A 22,487-nucleotide genomic window follows, 5' to 3' on the forward strand; every position below is an offset into this window, starting at 1 on the left:
CTGCTCCACGCAGAGCCTTTAGCAATGGCTGAAAAAATCTTGAGTTTTACTAATAACCCTGTTGTCTTTTCTCATGAGTCTCCTCTCACCTTTGAATAGGAGAAACTGGTTCTGGGGAAGACAAGAACTCTACTTGCAAGTTCCAAATCAGGGGGGACGTTCCGAGGTGCACGCTACCTGGCTGCTGACCGTGGGGCAGGTGGACAGAGCCCTCTCTCCTGCGGTGCTGGGAGCTGGCTGAGGGGCCCACCTGGAGTCCCCAAACCTGGAGCCCCAAGGAGTGGCAAGGATGGATGGCAGGGATGGTTCTTGGGAACTTAAATGCAGTTTGATCCATTTGAGAGATTTTTAGCTTAAAATCACATTGAAGTCACCCAACCTACAGCAGTGTCCGAGCGAAGCCGCCCCACCCCGTCTTTTGGTGGCTGCAGCTCTGTGTCAGGCTTTATGAACAGTCGTGGCCCTGTTTTGCTGGGCGGTCCTCAGAGCACAGTCCATATTCCTTAAGCGGCAGACACCCACCGTCCTCCTCCCTCCCTGCATGCGCGCCACCCATAGCTCAGGCCACAGTCACGACTGGGAAACGAACAGTGTACAAGAGTTTATTTAATTGATATTTGAATTTAGTTCTATCATGTGGGGCCCACATCTGGGGACCATTACAACTCTAACAAAAAAACTTAAAAAAATGCACAACTTTTTTCATGTCATTAAATATATTCATATATAATAACCATAATATATTAGTACGCATTGGAAGGGACACTGACCCAAACAGCATGTCATGGTCACAACTAAACATTTACCATTCCGAGTGAACAGAACCCCGAACAAGACCCAGGAGGGGACGGGGAGGTGGGCCGTGCACTGGGGAGCAGGGGTGGGAAGGCAGGGCCGAGGCACCCGAGTGGGCAGCTTGGTTTGGGCAAAGGGCGGGACCCCAGAGCACACATGTCGATACCCCTAGGGGATGGCGTGGCTGCGGCCACAACCTCGGCCCAGGAGCCCCGCCAGCGAGCCTGGCTTGGCCACTCTGTCTCTCTCTTGAAGCAGGGCTTCCTTTGACCATGGAGACCCCGACACTTTTCGGTTTCCTGGAGGGGCCATTTCTTGATCCCTCAGAGTGTCCTTGATTTCGGTCTCATTCCAACCTGGGGCAGACCCAGTAAGGGCTGGACCCATTTCCTGCACACGACTTTGGAGGCAGAATTGCAGGAGGTCACTAATGGCCTGGGGGCAGCTCAGAAGCCGCCCCGGTTGGACCGGAGGTGTCCCTCCCTGCCATGTCCCAGGACCTGAGGATGCGGCCTCCTGCCCTGCTTCCTCAGGACAACGGCCACCGCCGTCTGGCGAGCACGGGGGCGGCCCCACGTCCCCTCCTTTCTCCCTACCCCACTGTTAGCTGCACTGTGTGTCAGTAAAGCAGGGACTCTGCTGTCAGGAGCTCCAGACCACCCAGCAGGTGAGAAAAGGGAAAACTGGGGAATCTGCTTGTTTAAAAAAAAGACTAATCTGGTATGTTTTTTTCCCAAACACCTACATATCACAATTCTGGTTAATACACTCTTCAAAATCAAAATCTAGTTCCATTTTACATCCCTTCCTAACTGTACAAATTAGCACACCTCAACTCCTAGTTCTGTCTGCACCCTGGAATGGGGCTGGGGTGGAAGAGGGTGCTCCCAAGGAGGGGTCCTCACTGCAGAAGTTGGTGGCTGGCCTCGGGAGTGGTGGACCAGCTCCGGCTGGGCAGCGAGGTGAGCCCTGGGAGGGCTCACATCCCAACGGTGTCCTCACGGCCTCCACCTGGCTGACCCGGCCAGGGCCAGACCACCGGGTGGACCAGAAGGCCTTTGCCCTCGGGGTGCAGGACAGGAGGGTGAGGCTGGAGGCTGGCTGAATTTAAAGCAAGATACATTATGGCTTGGCAGGCTACTGAGGGGCCTCGGAGACCACCAGTGCCCGCCCTTCATGGGTCTGGGGTGACTCAGACACCGGGTGGGAGGCCGCAGGGCTGCCACGGCTCTTCTGGGCAGGGCCAAGCAGCCAGGCTGGGGGAAGGAGGAGCAGGAAGGGGCCCAACAGGGAGTGCCTTTACAGGACCGTGGGCCTGCGAAAGGCTACAGCGTCCAAGGAGGCCTGGCCACCAGGAGAGGTCCCTGTGCTCCCGGCCCCGGGCTTGGACTCAGGGAACACAGACATCCCTTCCCAGGGCCGTTCTGTCCTCTCCCTGCCCCGTGGGCATCTGTGCCAGTCTCTTCTGGAATTCCTCCAAACACCCCAAGCAGCCAGATGCCCTTTCCACTGCATCTCACATCAGCCAAGGCCTGCCTTCCAAATCCTGGGACTTCCAGGAGTTGCCCCGTGGTGAGTTCACAACCAGCCTCGCCCACCACTCTTGCTGCACCTCTGAAGATGTTCTTGTGCCCGTCCCTCCCCCACGTACTTCCATCCTCCGGGCCAGGGGCAGTGTCTCAGTGGTGACCCCCAGGAGCAAAGCTAGTGTGCAGTGACCAAGGAGGGGGCAGCACAGCCCGTGGCCACAAAGCCTGGCTCTGGAGTGTGAATCCAGTTGTGCCGCTTATTTGCCTGGTGACCTTGGGTACATGTGCTTCAGCTTCCTCGCTGGTGAAAGTGGGGGTGAGCACCCCTGCCTCACAGGGTTGTCATGAGAATAACAGGTCTCGTGGGTAAAGTGCCAGGCATCAAAGGGCAGCCAGGACGGGGCCTGCGGCAGAGGGGGCAGAGGGCAGCCAGACCACAGGGGCACCCTTCAGACTTAGTGTGACCCTTCTGAGCCGGCACACTCCAGTGAAAGTGAAACCAACTTCCTGCCCAAGAAGGGAGCCGGGCTTCTGACTGAGTGTGCCAGGCGTGGCCGCCAGGCAGTGGGGAGAGCGCAGGAGACAGGGAGGCACAGGCCCAGGGCCAGGCGGTCAGACCCAAGGTCTGGGGTGCCTGCTTGAAGACAGGATCTCTGGAGAGCTTTGGACTGGTGTCTGGCCACACCTGAGGGCCTGGGAGGCCTCACTAAGGGGACAGCCGGAAAGGTGTAGGAGAGGCGCCACCCGTGCTAAACCAAGACGGCTGCCGAGGGCAGCCCCGGAGTGGGGGCAGCTCCAGCAGACTTTCTCTCCCTCCCTTTGGGGAGCGACAGGAAATGGCCGTGGTTTCCTTGGTACCCAGGAACCTGGTCCTTCCTGGCCCTGCCTGCCCATGGTGTGGGCCCTCACCTTGCTGAGCCAGCAGGCCCACCCCAGCAGCCCCCTCCCCCAGCCGGGCCTAACCGCCCTGCGGCCTGCATTCCATGCCCATCCAGGCCCTTCCCAGCTGTTGACACTATTGAGGGGCCTTGTGGGAGCTGATGTCATTACACAAATAGTGTCACTGCCATAAACCCAGCCAGTGCCCCTTCCCCCTCCCCTGGAAAATGTCATAAAGGGGCTGGTTCCAAGTTTCCAAAAAGGAAACTCTCTGGGAGGTTTTGCCTTCCCGATGCCTCCTCCAAGAGGCAGCTCCAGTCTAGGCAGTGACCACCCGGCTTGAGCTTCTCAGGGGTGTCTTTGGGTCTGCGGCCCTCTGCCTGGGCCAGAATCCTGGGCCTGCACCCAAACCCCAGCTGGGCGGGGGGCGGGCACCCGCAGGCGCTTCTGCTTCTCTGACTGGAACATTGTGAACCCCTGTCCCCACCCAGGATAACCCATTCAGCAGGTGACAGAGGAGACCGGCAGCCTGTGTGGAGGATCCTGGTGGTACAGGCCGCTTCCGCTGCCCCCAGTTGCATGCCTAGATCCTTCAGATGGGGCTCAAGTTGTCCCAACCAGGGGGTCCTGTAGCAAAAAAGGGTCAGGGGGAGGGGAAGGAGGGGATTTTCGGTCTTTTATGTTTGGTGTGGTAGTTCGGCTGGACTCGCTCAGCCCCCGGCCCAAGTAAGGGCCTGAGAATTCACAGTTCTCCTCCTCACGTGCCCTTCTCCCTAACCACAAACAGGCCGTAGGTGCGGCCCCACCTGCGCTGTTCTGCGCCAGTCCCTGGAGCCCAGGTCTGCCCCGCCCCCGCCACAGCGACCCTGCCTGGCCCTTAGGGAAGCGCGTCCCTGCTCTGGAAGGAGCCCGTGAGGTAGCTAAGTCTCGTCCTCATTTCTCCAGGGCCTGGCCTGCTGCGCACCCCTCCCCACGCGTGGGCGCGGCTCCTGCGGGAGGCGCGCAGAGTGGGGTGAGGGGCAGGGCCCCCCCAGGAGAGAGGCGGCTGCGAGCCCCGCCCCCGTGCCGGCCGTGGCCCCGCCCACACCCTCCCCCCACCTGGGAAAGCCCTCGCGGGCCAAGTCCAAGTCGCTGTGGGGCGCGCCGAGCCTTCTCCCTCTCGGCAGGCCCCGCGCCCCGTCCGCCCGCCTGGCGCGCCGCTGCCTCCGCGCTAGGCCTTCTTGCACTTGCCCTTCTTCTCCCGCTGCTGGAACTTGCGCAGCCGCCGCGCCCACGTGTCCCGCCACTGGATCACCAGGCTGCTCTTGTCTGCCACGATGCCACTTTGGTCCGGCGAGTCCTCTGCGTTGCCCAGCAGCAGGTACTTCTTGAGGGGCTTGATTTTGGGGCACTTGCAAGCAATGTCCCGTGAGCGGATCCACAGGCTCTGGTCACCCCGCCGAATGCGGCTCGTGCCCTGCTTGTACACCGAGATGATGTTCACCGTGAACTTCCACCAGTCCCCCGCCTTATCTGCCTTCAGGATGTGGATCTGGACCGCTGCAAGGAAGCACAGACAGGCGGTGGGCCACGGGACTGCCTCCTGTGGCCAGGCCAGTCCCGTCTGCCTGTACCCTCTCCGAGGCTGATGTTGGGCCAGCCTGTTGAACGGAGAAGGAAGACGTGTCCCCAGCCCTGGGAAGTGGCCGCACAGGGCACCCATCTGAGGAGTGGGCTAATGGTGGCAAAGCGAAACTGGAACCAACTCCTGATATCTGGGCCAGGGCCACTGCTTCCAGAAGTCTTACCTCATGGCTGTTTTGAAGGTGCCACCTAGCACTGCCTTTGGGGACAAGCTCCCTCTTAGGGTCGAGGAAAGCAAGAAGAAACCTATAGAAACTGACCCTCTCCCCCTCGACCAGCCCCCTGGATCAGGTCCATCTGCCCAGGGCAGGTGCCTTCGGAGCAGTGCTGAATAGGGGAAGGGGGGTGGGACACAGACAGGACACAGGACCTCTTCAGGTGCCCCCCCTCTGGCATTTCCAGAGGACCCAACCACTTAACACCAAGACTCAGGATACCTCCAGACACATAACCTTATACTTGACTCAGTCTCAGAAAACCATGATGGGATCTCAATGCCCAGGCACAGTCACCCCGAACTTACAGTTCAAGGTGCCCACAGCACCTTTTCCAGAGTCCAGAGTTCTCGGAATGCCCACATGCCATCCCTGCCAGGCCACCCTCCCTCCCACCCTCACCTCTCAAATGCCCCCTGCATTTCCCTTTCCTCCCAATTCTCTGCTAACATCTCCCCTAGTACAGGGGTTCTCAAACCAGAGGTCTTGGCAAAACATGAGTTTCTATTCAAAAGATCTGGGGAGAGACGGTGGGGGAGAACATGCATTCCGTGGTGCGGCCGAAGCTGCTCTCCCAGGGAACCCACCTCAGGAGCCAGTGCACCAGCCTGTGTTACCAAATGTCATTTCCACGGGATAATGAGGTTTTAAAAAATAAATAAGTAAATAAGAGGAAATGGCCCTGGCTGGTGCAGCTCAGTGGACTGAGCACCAGCCTGCGAACCAAAGGGCCTCCTGTTCCATTGCCAGTTGGGGCACATGCCTGGGTTGCAGGAAGGGTCCCCAGTGGGGGGGCGCTCAAGAGGCAACCACACATGGATGTTTCTCCCCCCCTCACTCTCTGTCTAAAAATAAATAAATAAAGTCTTCTAAAGAATAGGAGGAAATGCTTTAGAAAAACAAAAAGCGGGGAGCCCTTGCTCAACTATATTTTTCAAACTGGGTTAAAAAAAAGTCAAGAAACTTCCTTCCTGGACTTTTCGGAGCCTCCCGGATACGGATTCTGCATGTGCACCCACACCGCGCACGTGTTGGTTTCCCAAACAACCCTGAGTGCAGAGCCCTTTGGTTGGTGCCTTTCAGGTCCCCCGCGACCCAAAGGGTCTCCTTAGGGAACTGCTGGCACAGGGACACCCCCAGGGGAGAAGCCTCTGCCGAAATGGCCTCTGTTCATGGACTCAGGCCCTGGGCTACTAGGGCGCAGGAAGACTAAAGCAAGGCTATAGGAACTGACCACAGTCAAGGCCTGTCTATTTCCCAACCCCTTGGTCAGAACAGAGCACCTTCCCCTTGCTGAGCCCACCCAGCCCACCCTGCATCCTCCCCCTGGACCGGGCTGGAGATTACACTGGCTGCTGAGTGGGCTTGAGCCCTCCTGAGGAAGGAGCAGTAGCTTGTCCCTCTAGATTACAAGTGAAGAAACTGAGGCACAGGCAGGCTCAGGGGCTTCAGCAACCAGGAGGACAGGTCCCCAGGGAATGCCTACGTCTTGTCACCTGTCCACTTACAGCTCCAGTAACTGGACCCGCCTACACCTCGGCCAGGCCTCCCATGCTGGCCGGCTTCTCAAGGATGCTGGGGCCACTCCGCCACCTTCACTCCCGGGGCCCTTCCTGCTCCCGTCCTGTGCTGGGAGGTGGGGAGGGGGAGGGATGGCTAGGCCCAGGGGAGCAGCAAATGCCATCCAAGTCATCCCTTTGGAGCGAGGGAAATGGCAGATTTTCCCATATTTTCATTTCAGCTGTTCCTGGGCATCCTGAACTTTGCACTCCAGTCTGAGGACTCCAAAGAATGGTTGTCATGGCAACTGTTTCCATGTTTTCGTCACCAAGGGACTCAACACTCAGTGTGAACTCTGATGGGGGTGGGGAACCCTCCAGCCCCAGAGAAGTGGCTGGGTTGTGTGTGTTTGACTGTGCAGACAGAGGTCACCGTGGCAACTGAGTGCCCCTTAGCTAAGCAACGGGGAGCCACCCCCCCCCCCCCCCCCCCCACCCTGCTTCCCAGAGAGCCCTGATTTCCTCTCCTCAGGACTGAGCTGAATACAGAATGAGCCTCCCTCAGGGTGAGGCTGTTTCCCTGCACGGGACCACAGCCACAGCATCACAGCAGGCAGGGGTGGCCCGACGAGGTGCCTCTCGCTGGGACCCTGGAGAATTTGGCATTGATCTTAGGCACTAAGCGTCTGTTGGTGTGAAATGTGTCCCCACCCCAAATTTCCACATTGAAGTCCTAACTCCTGATACTTGGTGTGAAATGTGTCCCCACCCCAAATTTCCACATTGAAGTCCTAACCCCTGATACTTCAGAATGTGACAGTATTTGCAGATGGGATCTTTAAAGCGGCGATCAAGATGAAGTCAGTAGAGTGGGCCCTAATCCAATATCGCTGCCGTCCTCATAAGACGAGGAGACGAGACAGACACACACAGAGGGGCCACGTGAAGACCCAGCAAGAAGGCACCGTCTGCAAGCCAAGGAGAGAGGCCTCAGAAGACACCAGCCCTGCTGACACCTTGCCCTAGTACTGCCAACCTCTGTCTGTCTAAGCGCCGCACCCCCGCGCCATCTGTAGTCTTTCCTCTGGCAGCCCCAGAAAATGAACACGGTTGGAACCGGTGACTGGCGACGCGGGGCCACAGCTCCAGGGCAGGCAGAGGCAGACCAGACGAGACCAGCCGTGCGGAGAAGGACTGGCTGGGCACCGTCAGGCCTTCTCACTCCCTGGACTAGCAAGAACTGGCCCTTCGAAGGGGGACTTGACACCTGCCCCACCTTCCCTGGTCCGGAGCACCCCCACCCCAGGAACGCCCTGGGGGCCCCACCCCACTTCCCCAGGCATGGCCAGCGCAGGCCTGAAGGGCACCTGCTTAACACGGAGGACACAACTCAGAGGGGCGCCCACCCCTGGACGCCTTGCTGTTCTCGAGAACCCAGGGGTCAAAACAGGGACACTGGTCAGTCGGGACAAAGCACTGCCCCTCGTTCTGCTCCCACCCTGGCAGCTCCTGGCAGCTCCCTCACCATAGGGTGAGACAGCACAGGCCCGGGGCAGGGGCAGGGGCAGGGGCAGGGGAGGGCGGTAGTAGGATTCCAGTGATTATACTGGAAAAAGTCCACATTTCCGCTGCCCTTGGCAACGCCTCCGCACATTACACAGCCCACCAAGTATGAGCTGCACACGCAGAGCACGGGCCAAGTCCCTGCAGTGCACATACAGCTGAAAATATTCAAGATACACATTGAAAGAGTGACCTCAGGCAGAGACGCTCAGCACGCAGCAGGCACGCTGGCACGGCACGGCTCGGGGGCCACCGCCACCTCTGACGGGCCCGCCAGGGTCTCCCGGTGCCATGCACAGTGGCCCGGGCCACTCTGCCCATTCTGGGACCATGGCCCCCGAGGGTGGGCCCCTCCTCCCCTCACAACATTCACCAGGCCAGTTTGTCTCAGACCTTAGGACACCCAAGTCCCCTTGGTTTGATGGCCTAAGTGGACCCCAAGGAGGCCAGAACATGGGTTTGGTGAGGATCCCACACCCTGTACTGGGATTTGAAGATGACCCTCGAAGGGTCATGACCCTCAGAAAGGACGGCCACAAGGTCGGAAGAGGACAACAAGAGGTGCACTGAGAGCCCTTAAATCAGAGACTGGTCTGCAGGAAGAGGGTCCCAGCTTGAAGGCAGAGTAGCCATTCTCTGAAGCAGACACAAGGGAGCACCTGAGGCAGACGCTGGCCAGGAAGGCATGCCAGGGCCCCAGCCTGCTGGTGCTGTGGGCCCACTCTGTCCCCTCTCAGGGTCCACACCTCAAAGGCCCTCCCATCCTAGGAGCCCTTGTTCACACCAAAAATGGGGGCTCACGCTGGGCCATGTCCCATGGGGCCCCGCTCTCAGAGTGCAGACGGAAGCAGGCACCGGAGCCTACAAGTCGGGGTGGGTGAGGCTGGCCCCCAAGGAGCCCCCAACAGGCTGCAGAGGAGGTGTCTGCAGGACGGAATAGACACCAGCATAAAAGCAAGGGGAGAGGGAGCAGGCTCCGGAGAGCGAGGCCTCCAGGCCCCCGGGGGCCTGACCACACTTGGCTCCTAGTGTCCCTGCACTGCCCAGACCGGTGCAGTGCACGCTCCTGTCCTGTGGCTGGCTGGCCACAGAGTTCTGTTGATGAGACTGCTGGCTGACCAGCCAGGGAGCAGCTGCCCCCCCCCCCGCCCCCCCGCCACCAGCAACTCTGGGGGCCACATGAAGGGCCTGCATGCAACTAACCCTTCTCAGCTGCTGGGTGGGGCCATGAGGACCGACTTCCCCTGCTCCAACTCAAGCCTGCCACTCTGGCTGGCAGGAGCACATGCTTCTCTGTCCCTCAGCAGAAGCCTGTGCCTGGCTCTGGAGAGACACCGTTACCCCAAAAGGACAAGAAGGAGACCAAGGGCCAGGGCCACGGAGGCCAGAGTCCGCGAGGACAGCCTGTGCCATGGTGGGGCAGAGGGGCAGCAGCCTCGGAGGTGGGCACCCGGCAGCCTGGGGACTGTGCCCAGCGCCGGGGGCCCTCGCAGGGGCTGTTTCCTGCACCCCCGAACAAAGTTCGAGGCACTTATGCGTCCTTCCGTAGCAACAGAGCTCTGGCCACCTTCCCAGGGCGCTTCAGCCCCAGCAGTCTGAGAAGCAGAAAGCTCCACGTCCCTTTCTGTGACTGGACTCCTCAGGAGTGGGACATGCCACCCTGCCCGGTGCCCCATTCCCTCAAGCCTGCCGCCTGCCAGCTCTGGGCCTCTGAGGACCTGGCATTGCCACCAACTCCGGCAGTCCGTGGCAGGAGGCAGCTTCCAGCTGACTGGGGCTGCCCCTGCAGATTTCGAAGACCCCCTAATGGGATCAAAGCTGTGGTTCTAAGGCCAGGTTCTGAGAGAGCTGCTAGGTCAGTGATGAGTGTACAATCGTTGCTCAAGTGCCCATTCACTGGCCCAGCCCACCTGAGACAGACAACCGACTGGGGCCGGCCTGGGGGTGTGCCTTGGCACAGGCCCCTGGGGGCTGCCAGCGGGGTCCCTCTCCCCACAAGCCCAGAGCGCTTCCTGCCTCCTGGAGGTCTCCTAGATTTACGGGCTGCTTGCAGCAGGCCCCCAGGGGCTTCCAGCAGCCGCCCCTCCCAAGGAGGCCTGGGTGGTCAGCCACCGCCCCCCCTCCACCCCCGCCATACCTTCCTGTTGGGCCAGCCCAGCTAGAGAAAGGTTGTCACCCATCTGCCTCAGAGACAGTGGCCAGGATGAATGGGGGGAGGACACTAACCCCACAGAAACCATTAAAACCATGCAGCCCCATAAATCTCCCAGCACAGAAAGCACGTCATGAGTTGCAGCTGCTTTCATAAAATGCTCTGACCACATGTTTCCCAGTCCCCTGTGAAGGTAAGGAACGCTGAGCAGAGCCAAGTCCCATTCTCGGGGAAGCTGGCCTGCCACAGGGCTGGGCAAGCTCTTGGAGCGAGCGCACCAAGCGGGACTTGCAGGGCAGGGACAGGGCTAACACACCCAAGACAGGAGTCACAGCAGCCCCCGCCTAGTTTTTATTAAACGAAGGGGATGCCTGGAGGCTCACTGTGGCCACGCCCAGCCACACCCACCTATCGCCCAGGAATCCTCAGGAATCCAAGGGCTGCCACCTACTCCCACACCCCCAAGGGCGCTGCCTCAGGCCTTGAACGAAGTGGGGACACCCACCTTAGAGCTGACGAAGCATTTCTCCCTTTCTTCCCCTCAGCCAAAGGAGGAATGTTATGCCCCTATCTCTCAAAACTAATAGCAATGTGGAGACTGCCTCCGTTTCCCTGCCAGGTCCTGGTGCTTTGGCTATGCTTGTGGGATGGGGCCAGGTTAGGCACCTGAGCCTGTCTGACTGCAGGGCGTCCCCAGGGGCAGAGGTGGAATGGGAGGCCCAGCTTGGCCTGGCCACCCGGCTCTGCAAAGGGCTCAGACAGGAGAGTGGACCTGGGGGGCCCTGTCCTGCCCCGGCAAGGTGCCCTCAACCCTAGGCTGGTCCCCCTAGAAAAGTAGCCCAAGGGACAGAGAGCCTGCCACCCAGGGAGGATGCCTCCGGTCATCTCCCCGTCCCAGCCAGGAGGGGCTGGGACGGCCGGAGAGACTCCTAATCCAGTGCTTGCCCTGTCCCCCACCCCACCAGCATGGGCATGGCCAGAGCTGCCAGATGACGAGGCATCCCTGCCCTGAGGGCCTCTCGAAGCCTTAGGAGAAGCCTCACTACCCACACCTGTCCCCCCGGCCCCCCGTGCTGGCTGGAGCAACCCAACCTGCTCCCCCACCCTGCCCCACACGCAGAGGGCAAGGCCCTCCAACTGGGCCGCTGCGGACCACCTAGCTGGAAGGTCAGGCAACAAGTGTCTCCCCCGCTCAGCGTCAGTGCAGTCCCGGCCTCTGGAAAAGAAGGCGAAAGGGTAGGCTTCCTCCCACGTGGCATCAGTTCACGCCCCTGATCACCCCCAAGTCCCTCAGGGCCCCTCGGCCTCCAGAAGCCCCTGTGCAGAGGATGCTCGGGCTGCAGATTTAGACCTGCTCTAGGTGGGTGTGCGCGAGCAGCGGACCTGACCGCGAGCCCCTTCTCCAGCAAGCCCCCAGCCCCCAGCAAGCCCCTCTGCAAGGGGGTGAAGAGCAGCCCCTCCTCCCCAGCTGGGCCAGCACTTCCAGCCCACTCCCAGGACACCCTGTGTGCCGCCCGGTCCTAGGAGGAGTGGACGCCCATCAACCACCCTCTGAACACCACAGTCAGCTCCAGCTCCTGAAAGTCAAACCACCCTCAAAGGATGAAACCACCTCTCCAAGGGCTTCAGGTCCAGAAACAGAAACCAAAGCAGGACCCAGACCAGACTCCAGCACTGTGCCAGGGCCACTGCTCTGGGGGGCGGGGGCCCTCAGCCTGCCACATTCACCGGAGGGACGGATTCAGGTGCCTGTGAGCACTGGAAAGGTGTTCCTGACCTACGTCACACCTCCGCAGCTCCCAGCAACAGGTCTGAGCCGGGCACACACAGACAGGGCCCACAGGTGTGTGAAGACTGCCCCCCAGGTGCAGGCTGGTCTCGGGGAGGAAGCCCCAGGAACAGTGACTGGGGTGCTGGTGCCCTGATGCCCAAGGCACTGATCTCAGGGGAAGGGGGGCACCTGGACCCAGCAGACCCACCCACCCCCGCCCTGGGGAGCACACCCATCTGAGTTCAGTGTAGTGTGAAGCACTCTGTGGCTCCGGAGACAGGTGCCCAGTGAGGGGGCAAAGGACATGTGTCGCTGGGCTGTTGGAGAAGCATGGCCGTGTGCCCAGGCCGACTGCACCTGCGCTCTGGGCACACTGGATAGATCCCCGTCTCCCACAGCCCCACTCAGAGCCTCAGGGCCCGCATCTGTGACATGGGAGGAGCTCCCGCTCATCCGATGGCTTTTGTGGCCCCTGATGCCTTCCCTACCCACCCCTCCTTCCTAAAAACAGGATGTTCAGAGGAGGGAAAACGGTGTGAGGAACAAAGACAAGAGGAAGCCCCGGAGGAGAACGGAGGAGGGCTGCAAGCTGCCAGCCCTCGGGACAGGCCTTGCCAGAGCCCCTGCCCTGGAGCCTGCTGAGGGGACAGGCCGGAGGCCTTCCCCGTCTGTGGGGATGGGGTCCCTGTGCTGGGAAGGACTGCAGGCACCTCACCTGCTCAGGGCGGGAGGCCCACCGATGCAGCATCCTGGGGGCTTCTATGTCGAGCTGTCACAGGGGCCTCCCAGCCCTCCCTGCCCAACCTGGTCACCCACATTCCAAGACCCTAGGCTGACTCATGCAGACCCAGCCCCACATCTGGCCTCCATATGGGGCTGGTACTCCCGGAGAGGGGAGGTCACATCTGGTGGGGAAATCGGAGGACCCCAGGGGGCCAGTGACCCCCAGGAAAGGGTCAGTGAGCCTCTGAAACATTCTGACACGTGCTGCTGGCTGGTCCGAGTCCTGCTCCCTGGGGCTCCAGGCAAGGCTGTGGGTCAGGGGCTGGCCTCCCCCAGCCTCAGCCAGGGTCCTGCCAGCTGTCTGGCTCCTCAAGCAGCCCTCCCCTTTGGGGGACAGCCCTCAGGGTGCTCCTCTAAGACCTACACTCACGCCCAAGCCCCAAAGTTTCAACACGCTGCAGACGCAAGAGCCCTGGTGCCCAGGACGTCCGAGGTTGGTAACCACCGGTTCCCCATGCTTGAAGGGACTGGTCTTGATCAGAAAAGCTACTGACCCAAGGTCGAGAAAAGGCAGGGGAAGGGGTACAGACAGGAGGAAAGGACACCATTCGCCAAGAGGCCCCCATGATCCGGGGGCTGGTTGAGGAAAGAGTGTCCAGTGGGAGACTCCTGACTGTCGGATTCCCAGCCTGAGGAGCTGGCCCGGGGCTGGGGACGCCTGCCACTTCCGCCAGCATCACCCGCTCACCTGAGACAGTTCCACGGCGCTGTGCAGTCACGCCCACACCAGCCCCTTCACGCCCACCCCACTTGGGGCCCCGTCCTCCCTGGCGGTTCTCCCCATGACCCTCCCCTACCCCAAAGCCACACCTTCGCCAGAATGACCGTGCCGAGCCCACCTCGGTCACCACCAGTGACATCCGGCTGCGAAACCCCTCACCTCGGCTCATCACCTCGGCTCATCATCTCCCACAGTCCCATCACCGTGACAGTCACCTTAACAGCACACTGACCCCAGTTAAGATGTCTCTGTGGCCTCCCCTCTGAGGCTTATCCAGAGCTGAGCATCAAGGCTCCTCTGAGGAAACCGGTTCTCGAGCCCCCTCAGGGCCTGCTGTGGCCACTGTGCTGCCGAAGGCTCCGGGCCCTGTCACCAGGGAGGAGAAAGACCTTGGCTCTGGGGCCCCTCATCTTGGGCACGCTGTTTCATCTTGTTGAGTCTGGACACCCCACTGACAGGAATCACCCCGCCGACAGAAACAAATTCCTGTCCCACACGCGCTTTCGAGGATTCAGTGCAGATGAGAACGAAGGCATGAGGCGCCTGGTCCAGGGCGTTCGGGGCAGGGACAGGGACACTGGTCCGCGAGGCCCCTTTTCTCGGGTTTCCACTGCCCGGGGGCACCTGGGCACAAGGGCTGTGTTGCTACAAACTGGACTTCCACGCGGGCCCCAGGCGGAGAAAGTGCCCGTGAGCACACACGGCCTCGCAAACCCAGCTCTCCCCACAGAACGGCTTCCCCTCTGGGCTGGATCCTCAAAACCAGTGCTCGTGGGATCTCAGGAGGAAGACTTGAGACAAATCATCTTGTGAAAGGCGCTCTGATTTTTCCATCTGGTGGTGCCAAAATGTCTTTCAACAAAAGGGGTGACTAATAAACATTTCTGGGAATGAATAATTTTTCCAAGAACTGGCAAAAGTGAGATGATCTCACCTTTCAGAATGTGAGCTGTCTGTCTGTCTTCCCCCTTTGGGAATCTCAGACAGGGAAGAGGCAGGCGGCAGCACCTGGGGGAGCGGGCAGGGGCCCCTCGAGCTAAACTGGCTCTCGGCGGATCACAGGGCTTTCTGGACGTGAACATGGTTCTAGCTGCCGAGGTCCACGCCCGCCTCTCCCTGGCCCCACCCCTATGCCCAGCACCCTACACCGCTCTTTTCCCATCCCCCAGCCGGTTTTTACTTCTGTGCTTAGAGACCTTGCTCCCTTGGCCTGGGAGCCCTGCTTCACCCAGTGAGCACCGGCTACTGGGGCCCCCTCTTCCAGGAAGCCCTCCCTCCCACCCTGTTCAGGGGACTGTCTATGCCCTGCTTCCATCCACCTCTGGCTGGACCCCAGCCGCATGCCTGCCTTCGGTGTTCTCATCTGTGTGTCTGTAACCCTCCAAGACTGTGAGCACCGTGGGGGCTCAGCCACAGAAGGGGATGGGGGCACAGCGGACTCTCAACTGAATTAACAAGGAGGGAAGGACTGGGGGTGGGGACAAGTGTGTGAGCAAGCAGGACTGCGGTGGTGTGCACCGCTGTGCCTGTGTGTGCCCTGGGGGGGGGGGTGCGCTGGGGTGCCCGTGCACAGCGGCTGTGTGAGATGAGAGGAGGCTGTGCAAACACGAGGCAGTGAGGACCAGACGGGGCACCTCCAAAGCCAACGGGGACGAGATGGAGTGAAGAGCAGGGAAGGGAGGTGGGAAAAGAGAAAGTCAGGAGGCTGAGAAGCAGGGCCAGGACAGGGGAGGAGGGAGAAGGGGCCGAGATGGCCCAGCAAGGCGCAGGGGGGTGAGGGCATCACAGCAGAAGGTCAGGGGAGCGGGCGAGTGAGGCCCTCTTGCCCCCTTCCTGCCATGCCAGTGGGGAGGTACAAGGGGGCATTTCCCACACCAGGCGAGGTACCCAGGCCTTGGTTAGGCCCGGCCCAACATCCTCACAGCACAGGCACTTGGGAACCGAGTGTCATCTGTCACCCTTGTCACCTTGACTCTACAGCAGAGGTTCTGGAGCCTGGCTCCCAGGCCACGAGCTGCAGGCAGGTGACTTCCACAGAGGGAGCGTACTTCGGAGCGGCGGCGGCACGCGGACTTGGCGGAGAGCATGTGCACACGTGTGCACGTACTGCCCCTCGGGCCTGCTCGCGAGGAGCATTGACACGAGGAAGGGCCTGTCCAAGGCCGGGTTTCCTGAGAACTTGGCAGGAATCCCTAATACACTTGAAAATAATAAAGACTGCCTTCCCGTCTTTTGTGGACCACGGTCCCGCGCTCGGCTGCCTCTGGTGCCACGTCAGGCATTTGCAAGGTGAGCTGAGCCCCCAGAGGGCAACAGAGGACTGAGGCGGTCCCCAGAGAGGTGGACCCCTGCCCTCGGCACCCGAGGAGCCGCGGTGGAGCCATGACTTGTCTCATCTACGAGGATGGCAGGTCCCCTTGGTCACGTCTGCATGTGACAGATGAGGACCCCGAGGCCCAGGATGGTGAGGCTCTCTGTCCAAGTCACAGAACAGATTAGGAGTCTGCGCTCTTGGGCCAGTGCCCCTTTCCCTGCAGACAGAGACCGGACGGCCCTCCTCCCTGTCGTGGGGTCTCTCTGGACAAACGTGAGCAGCACGGTGAGGCTTGGCCCCGACACCCGCCCCACCTCAATGCCTTCTTGCCTTGGTTGGTGTCCACCGCAGTCCTACCCGGGCTGGGCCCCCTCTCACTGGCGACACGTCTGAGAGAACACAGGGCAGGCCAGTCCCGGGCATTCCTCACTCCTCCATTTCCCCCGGCCTTTGGTCCGCCCTGGCCACAGCCCAGGTCACAGAGACCCCCCATCCACGCTCCACCACAGCACAACCTCAAGGCTCATGAGCTGGCCCAGGAGAAGGGGCCTGCTCCTCACCCAGCAGGGATGGCAAACCCAAGGTTCCAATTAGCAACTCCTGGAACATCCAAGTGCCCTGGCTTGCAGCGAAGGGAATGTGTTTCCTAATTGGCTCCCCGCCGGGCTGTCAGTCAGAACAGAGATTACCAGCCCTCCAACCTCCCTCCATCCCTGCCTCCTGGCCCAGCCCGCTCTGGCCGGCTTCACCTGCTTCACCAGCCCCGAGGCTAGCACCCTCCTCATCCTTTCCTGCTCATCTTCCCTTCACTGGGCCAGGTCAGCTCCTGGTGTGAGAGGGACACCCCTGCTTATACTTCTTTTGGGGATGCAGGGTCCCCAACAGGACACAGGGAGATTCCCCACAAGGAGAATCTTGGGCCAGAGCCAAGACATGAACCCCAGTCCCGGAGCCGGGCCTGTAGCGGCTGCCGAGCCGGCCTCCCGCTGTGCCGGCAGGCCCCTGCCCGCCTCCTCAGTGCGCCCCGCAGGAGGCCTGCCCACAGCCCTGCTGGGCCCGGTGAGCCACCGTCCCCAGAAGCCCCTGAGATTCTTCTTTGTCCTGCCTCCTGCCCAACACACAAGCCTAGATCCTGAGATGGGTGGGGATGCTGCCCAACTTGTAGGTGACCTCGAGAGTTATCAGTGACAGACCTGGGGACCAGATCACACAGCGTTTTGGGAGAATGGGAGGGGCAGTTCCAGTCCTGGCTGTGGGGCCATGGGCCAGGGGGAGAGGTTAGCAGGACATGAAAGTGGTGGTGCAATAGCTTCGCAGACCCGGACCTCGCTGGCCCCTGGAGGGGCATGCTACTTCTCTCCTACGTGTGCTGCTTCCCACATCTTGCCCGGCAGTGGAAACGTGGACAGCTGGGCGGTGCGGTGTCTGTGGGGCAGGAGCAGTGGTGGCCTCAGTGAAGCCTGGAAAGGGGGCTGTGCAGAGCTGTTCCTTGCCCCTCTTGGCCTTGGGCAGGTAGGGCCCTGGGCTAAACGTGATGTGGGGAGGAGGGAGACTCAGGGAAGGACCTGTGGAAGGAGCAAAAGGCTGGGCCAGGGTCCCAACGGTGGCATGAGGAGCTGAGGCCCGCCTCCTTGGACACCTGCTTCATTCTGGCGATTGCAGTGAGTCGGGAGTGAGGGGAAAACAAGGGCGGGGGCAAGAGTCAGATGGCGCCCAGAGACGGCGCCCCACCCACCCCCACCAGCAGGAGAGGGGGGCGGGTGCCCAGGGCAGCCCCCAGCAGGGGCAGGGCTCAGGAGGGCCTGAAGGTCCCTCTGGGTCCGTGAACAGAGAGTGGGCCTGTCAGCTGGGGGTGAGAAGGCCAGGAGAGCCCTGAGGGGCCAATGTCCCCAGGAATATTGGGGTGGGGCGGGGAGAATTCCATGGTGGACAAAAGAAGAGAGCAAACCGGGGCTGAATCCAACAGAACCAGGTGGAAAACAGGATCCACTCTGGTAACTTTTAAATAAAAGTCCAATTTTTCCTTTTTTTTTTCCACTTGCAAAACAAAATGGGGGAAGTGGGTCAACACCTCACAGAAAGACAGCTCAGCTCTTTCTCGCTCCTGGCCTCTCTCCACAGATGCTTCAAGACTAAGATTAAAACAACCCTTCGCCAAACAGGCCACCGACCCCTTTTCCTTCCTGCCCCTGTTCTGGCCTGGGGGAGGGGAGGTGGGGAGGCCCAGGGCTCTTCTCCTCGGCTCCGGGCTCTCTGGGCCTGTGAGGACAGCCTGGGCCCAGCAGGACGGGCAGACTCCTGGGGCTCTCTCGCCTGAGTCGGAATCCCACAGGGGTGACCTCCAGGACGCCCCCTCTCCCCACCGCACACCCACACACCTGGGGCTGGGAAGACGAGGCTCTGCAGTGGGTGGACGCGCCAGCTCATCCAAAACAGCCTGGGGCCTCTCCGTGCTCAAAGACAGGGTGCCCTTTCTCCTGAAACCACTTCAGGGTTTGTTTTAAAAATCAGGGTTGTCTTCCAGAGGGAGCTGGACGTTTCTGCACTGCTCTGGGGACAGACACTTTGAGGGGCTTTTAGGAACTCACTGTGGAAGCCCAGGGGGTCCTGAACAGGGGGTACATGACTTGGCCACTTCCGAATTGACACGGAAACCAGGGTGGTGAGCACCGGATCTGCGCGATGGCCTGGCCGCCCCAGGGCATCGGAGTGGGGGGTTGTGTGTGGGCGTCTATCTGCACACACACACAGTAAAATGAGAACGTTTTAGAAGTTCTCAGAAGTCCTTTGGGTTCCTTTGGGCCTCATCATTCATTTCACTCTGCTGAAAGGTCCCAACCATTGTCTTTAGTAAAGAAACAAATCCTTAGGTGTAGTTCAAACAGCTGGCCTAGTCAGGACCCCCACAGAGCCAGGCTGCCAGACCCCCTTGGGCTGGAAGGAGCAAGTGCAGGACCTGGGTGAGGAGACCTCTTCATGGGGGGCCTTCCTTCTCACCTCACTTGCTCCAGCTGTTTCTTCCTGCCGCCCTCCCTCCCGGCCCAGCTTCCTGTGGACGAGTGGAGGTCACTCTCCACGGGAGCCTGCTGGACACTGGGCCCTGTGCTGGGTGGTTCCCACGCACGTGCGATAGGCCATCACACCCACGTTACCAACAAGGAGGCTCAAATACACAACCAGACCTGGCCCCGGTCCCACCGGGGGAGCATGGCCAGGGCAGGCCTGGGAAACAGGGCAGAAAAAAGAGGCCCCTCCACTTCCTTTCCCAGATGAGGCCAGAGTGATGCTGGAATTGGCAGGGCCCAGAGACCTTCATGGGAAATTTGCCTCAGGGGCCCCTGGAGAGGGGACAGGCGAGACCTGGCAGCATCCAGCTGGAGTGAGAAGGTGGGCAGAGGGAGTGGACAGGAGCTGGGAGAGGACCGGCACCAACCGCCATCCACCAGGCCTCCCAGGTCAGGAAGAGGGTCCCATGGAGGAGAGCGCCAGCACCCAGGCCCGAGACCCTCAGCCTGCCTCCTGGCTGCACTGCTTCCTGGCTGGGCGACCAGGGCCTCGGCTGCCACACAGACACCCCAGTCTCTACACAGGGCATTCCGAGCTCTGCCACTGGGCGGCTCGGTGACTCCCCCAGGACCTCTGTTTGCTTGTCCTGCTCCGAAGAACCCACTCAGCTCTTTGCACACAGCCGTGCATGCGTCCACAAGGCCTCCCTGCCTCCTACAGGCTCCCCACCCACAGGACCAGAGGGGTCTGCCTAAGTGAGAACACTGTCAGGGACCAGAAAGCACAAAGCGACTCCACCTCCCACTGGATGGGGCAGGCGCCAGGGCACTCTCAGCAAGCGTTTCCTGGGCGGGAAAGGGGAGCTCAGCAGAGCAACGGTGCAGGGGGTTCGCTGTCCCCAGGGTTGGGGAGAGCAGCGCGTGATCAGAGCAGGGGGATGGGACACTCCCTTCCCAATTCAGGGAGCCCGAGGGCTGAGGTGACAGGGAATCTGCAGGTGGCTCCCAGGGCTGCCACCCCACAACTTCGGGCTGGAAGAGATGGAGGAGATGCCCCTTTGGCTGTGTTCAACCTTCAGTGCATCAGAATTGCCAGCGAGCTGCTAAAATGCAGGCTCCCCGACCCGCCCTGGCCCCTGCTGGAGTTAAGCCCCAGAAGCGGGTAGCTTTAGGAGTCTGCATTTTAAACATGCCATGGACCAGACTCTGTGCAACAGAGGCTCAGGTTGGATGGCCACAGAGTGTGTGAGGCACAGGAAGCCAGAGGGGATCCAAGTCCCAAGCAGCCCCGCGGGCCAGGTACCACCCTACAGGGCTTGGGGCAAACCCGCCCTCATACCCAGTGGTCCCTCAGGCCCCTTGCCTCCAAGAACCAAGGTGGAGGAGATGAGAAATTCCTGGGCATGTGATCTGTTCGGCTGGGTCTTGCTCAGTCACAGGGACCTCATCGCCCACTCCCACACAGGACCACTTGTACCCCAACTCCAGCTGCTTGCGGGTCCTGGGCCCCGCCCCCGTCCCCAGACCCTCACTCACCATAGTCCTTCTTGCAGTACTTTTTCATGTTAATCTTCAGCTTCCCTTTGGAGGCCTTGCAGTAGGAATCACAGTCTGCAGGGGATAGGAGCACACACAGACAAAACCTAATTAGACGGGCGCTGAATAGGCTGGCGGCGGAGGGGGGCCGCCTCCCCACATACCCAGAGGTCTGTGATACCCACAGGCCAGGCTGGGGAGGCGGCCATTCAGGGCAGGCCTGGCTTCTAAAGAGGTACTTGGGACAAAGACCCTTGCCTGAACTGCCCCCGCCCCAGCCTGACAAATCCTTTAGCTGCTGCCCGCAGCCCCCTTGGCCTCCCTCAGGGACTCTGGGGGCCCCCATTGCATGCCACCCAGGGCTTCTGAGCGCCACACAAATTCCCCTGTTCTTAAGACACAACTGGAACCTGATTAAAGCTGATAGAGGCCTCATTGTCACCCTGTGCCCCGGGTCTGTGTCAGGCGCTAGCTTTCATGGCACGAAGCCTCTGGCTGGGGTCAGCCCTAACAAAAAAGGTCACGGAGGAAATTAGCAGCCCATGAAGTATTAGAAAACCCCTTTGGTGTCCACTCTACTGGAGTGTGCAGATAAAATGCCCCCCGAAGAAGAGTCCAGTTCTAACAGGCCCTACAGCTGAGAGAGTGGGCTGCCCGGTCTGTGCCTGCTGGCATCCCTGGGGGCTTCCCACAGTCCAAGTGCGAGCCAGGCGGGCTACAGAGGGGCCCGGGGACTGCTTCTCTTGGGGGTGGCCTGTGGCAGCCCACCAAATACGCAGCTCTGAGCCCAGCCCATCATGCCCTCTCCCTGCTAGCTCTTCTGGTTCCTCAGATGAGGTGGTCTAATTCCTTCCCTATCTGGCAGACAGGATGCCTGGCACTACTACTCGACGTGCTAGATCTCATTCAGTCCTCACAACCACTCTTTGATGTGGGGGTGTTATTCCCACTCTGCAGATACAAAAACTGAGGTCACCTGCCCAAGGCATCCCTAATAGCTGGCACCAAGACAGGGCCTCCGACATGGGTCTGAGATGTGAAATCCCTGCATTCTTGGTTATGCCACACTGCGTGTCCCTGCAAACAGCAGCAGACCGCCCTCAGTGTGTAGGGCACTGGGCTCAGAGCCCGGGATGAGGGGCACCTGTGTTCCAGCAACTCCTAGACTGCTGGCAGGGACCAGACAGGCTGGCCTGGGGCCGTGGAGAGCCCAGCCTGTGGTCCTGGGTGGTGGAGGTGGACTGGGCATATGTCCTGGTGAGGATAGGGAAGGGGGACAAAAAGGTGACAGGAACACACACACACACACACACACACACACACACACACACACACGTGCCTGGCTAGGAGCAGCTGCCAGCCCCCAGTTCTGCAGAGTTAGGGGCCAAGTTAGGGGGGAGGAGTAATTTGCGTGGGAGCACAGGACAAAGCCAGAGAGTTTTACTACCCGCTCCCCTACACCTGGCCCCCGAGCCACAGCTGAGGTCTGCAGGGAATAGTCCGAGATCCCCCCAAAGGTCAGTCTCTGACCCTGCGGGAGGTTGCTGCCTCCTTCAAGGTCCTGAGATACACTGAGTGGTGCCACAACTTAAGTCACAACAGCTGCATCCCACTGCCCTGGGAGTCATAGCCCACAGCTCCTTGTGCCCCCTGAGCCAGCTTCCTGGGGCACCCAGGTAGGAACCAGTCTCAGTAACTGAGGAAAAAGCAGCCCCTCTGCCTGCTCCACTGTGGTCTGAGCCCTTGGCCCCAGCTCCCACCCCAGGATGCCCTGTCCAGGAGCAGCAGAGGCTACAGAGCCAGTCCTGCCTGCCAGCTGGACTGCTGGTCGGCTGCTTGGGGCTAGAGGAAGAGGCTCTCGGAATGCAGGGGCTGGGGCGTCCGGGGAGAGCGGCCTGCATTCTCCTATGGCCAAGGCTGAGAGGTCGAGCTGAGAGGGGATGGCGACCCAGGCACCACCGTCATCACGCTACACTTCACTGTCTGGAGCAGCCACTCTCAGCCACATCTCTGCCAGCTCAGGGACAGATGACACTCACAGCAGAGCCACTACTGTGGCAAAGCCCAGGTCGTGCTAAAGTCCTTGTGGTCCCGAGTATGCC

General features: G+C 60.6%; 1 protein-coding gene across 5 annotated transcripts in view; it reads right to left on the reverse strand.

Annotated features, from left to right (window-relative positions):
* Nucleotides 1–584: 584 nt before the first annotated feature.
* NTN1 (netrin 1) overlaps nucleotides 585–22,487 on the reverse strand; it is a 192,747-nt gene continuing 170,844 nt past the window's right edge. For all 5 annotated transcript variants that reach the window (XM_037164958.2, XM_037164960.2, XM_053672681.1 and 2 more), the window contains exons 6-7: nucleotides 20,386–20,460; nucleotides 585–4,742 (exon numbers count right to left, since the gene is read on the reverse strand). In XM_037164958.2, the coding sequence (XP_037020853.2) occupies nucleotides 4,414–4,742; nucleotides 20,386–20,460 (404 nt within the window). In that variant the 3' untranslated portion in view covers nucleotides 585–4,413. The remainder of the gene's footprint in view (nucleotides 4,743–20,385; nucleotides 20,461–22,487) is intronic.

This window comes from Artibeus jamaicensis, unplaced genomic scaffold, assembly GCF_021234435.1.
Source record: "Artibeus jamaicensis isolate MK-2021 breed Jamaican fruit bat unplaced genomic scaffold, CSHL_Jam_final contig_781, whole genome shotgun sequence".
NCBI lineage: Eukaryota > Metazoa > Chordata > Mammalia > Chiroptera > Phyllostomidae > Artibeus > Artibeus jamaicensis.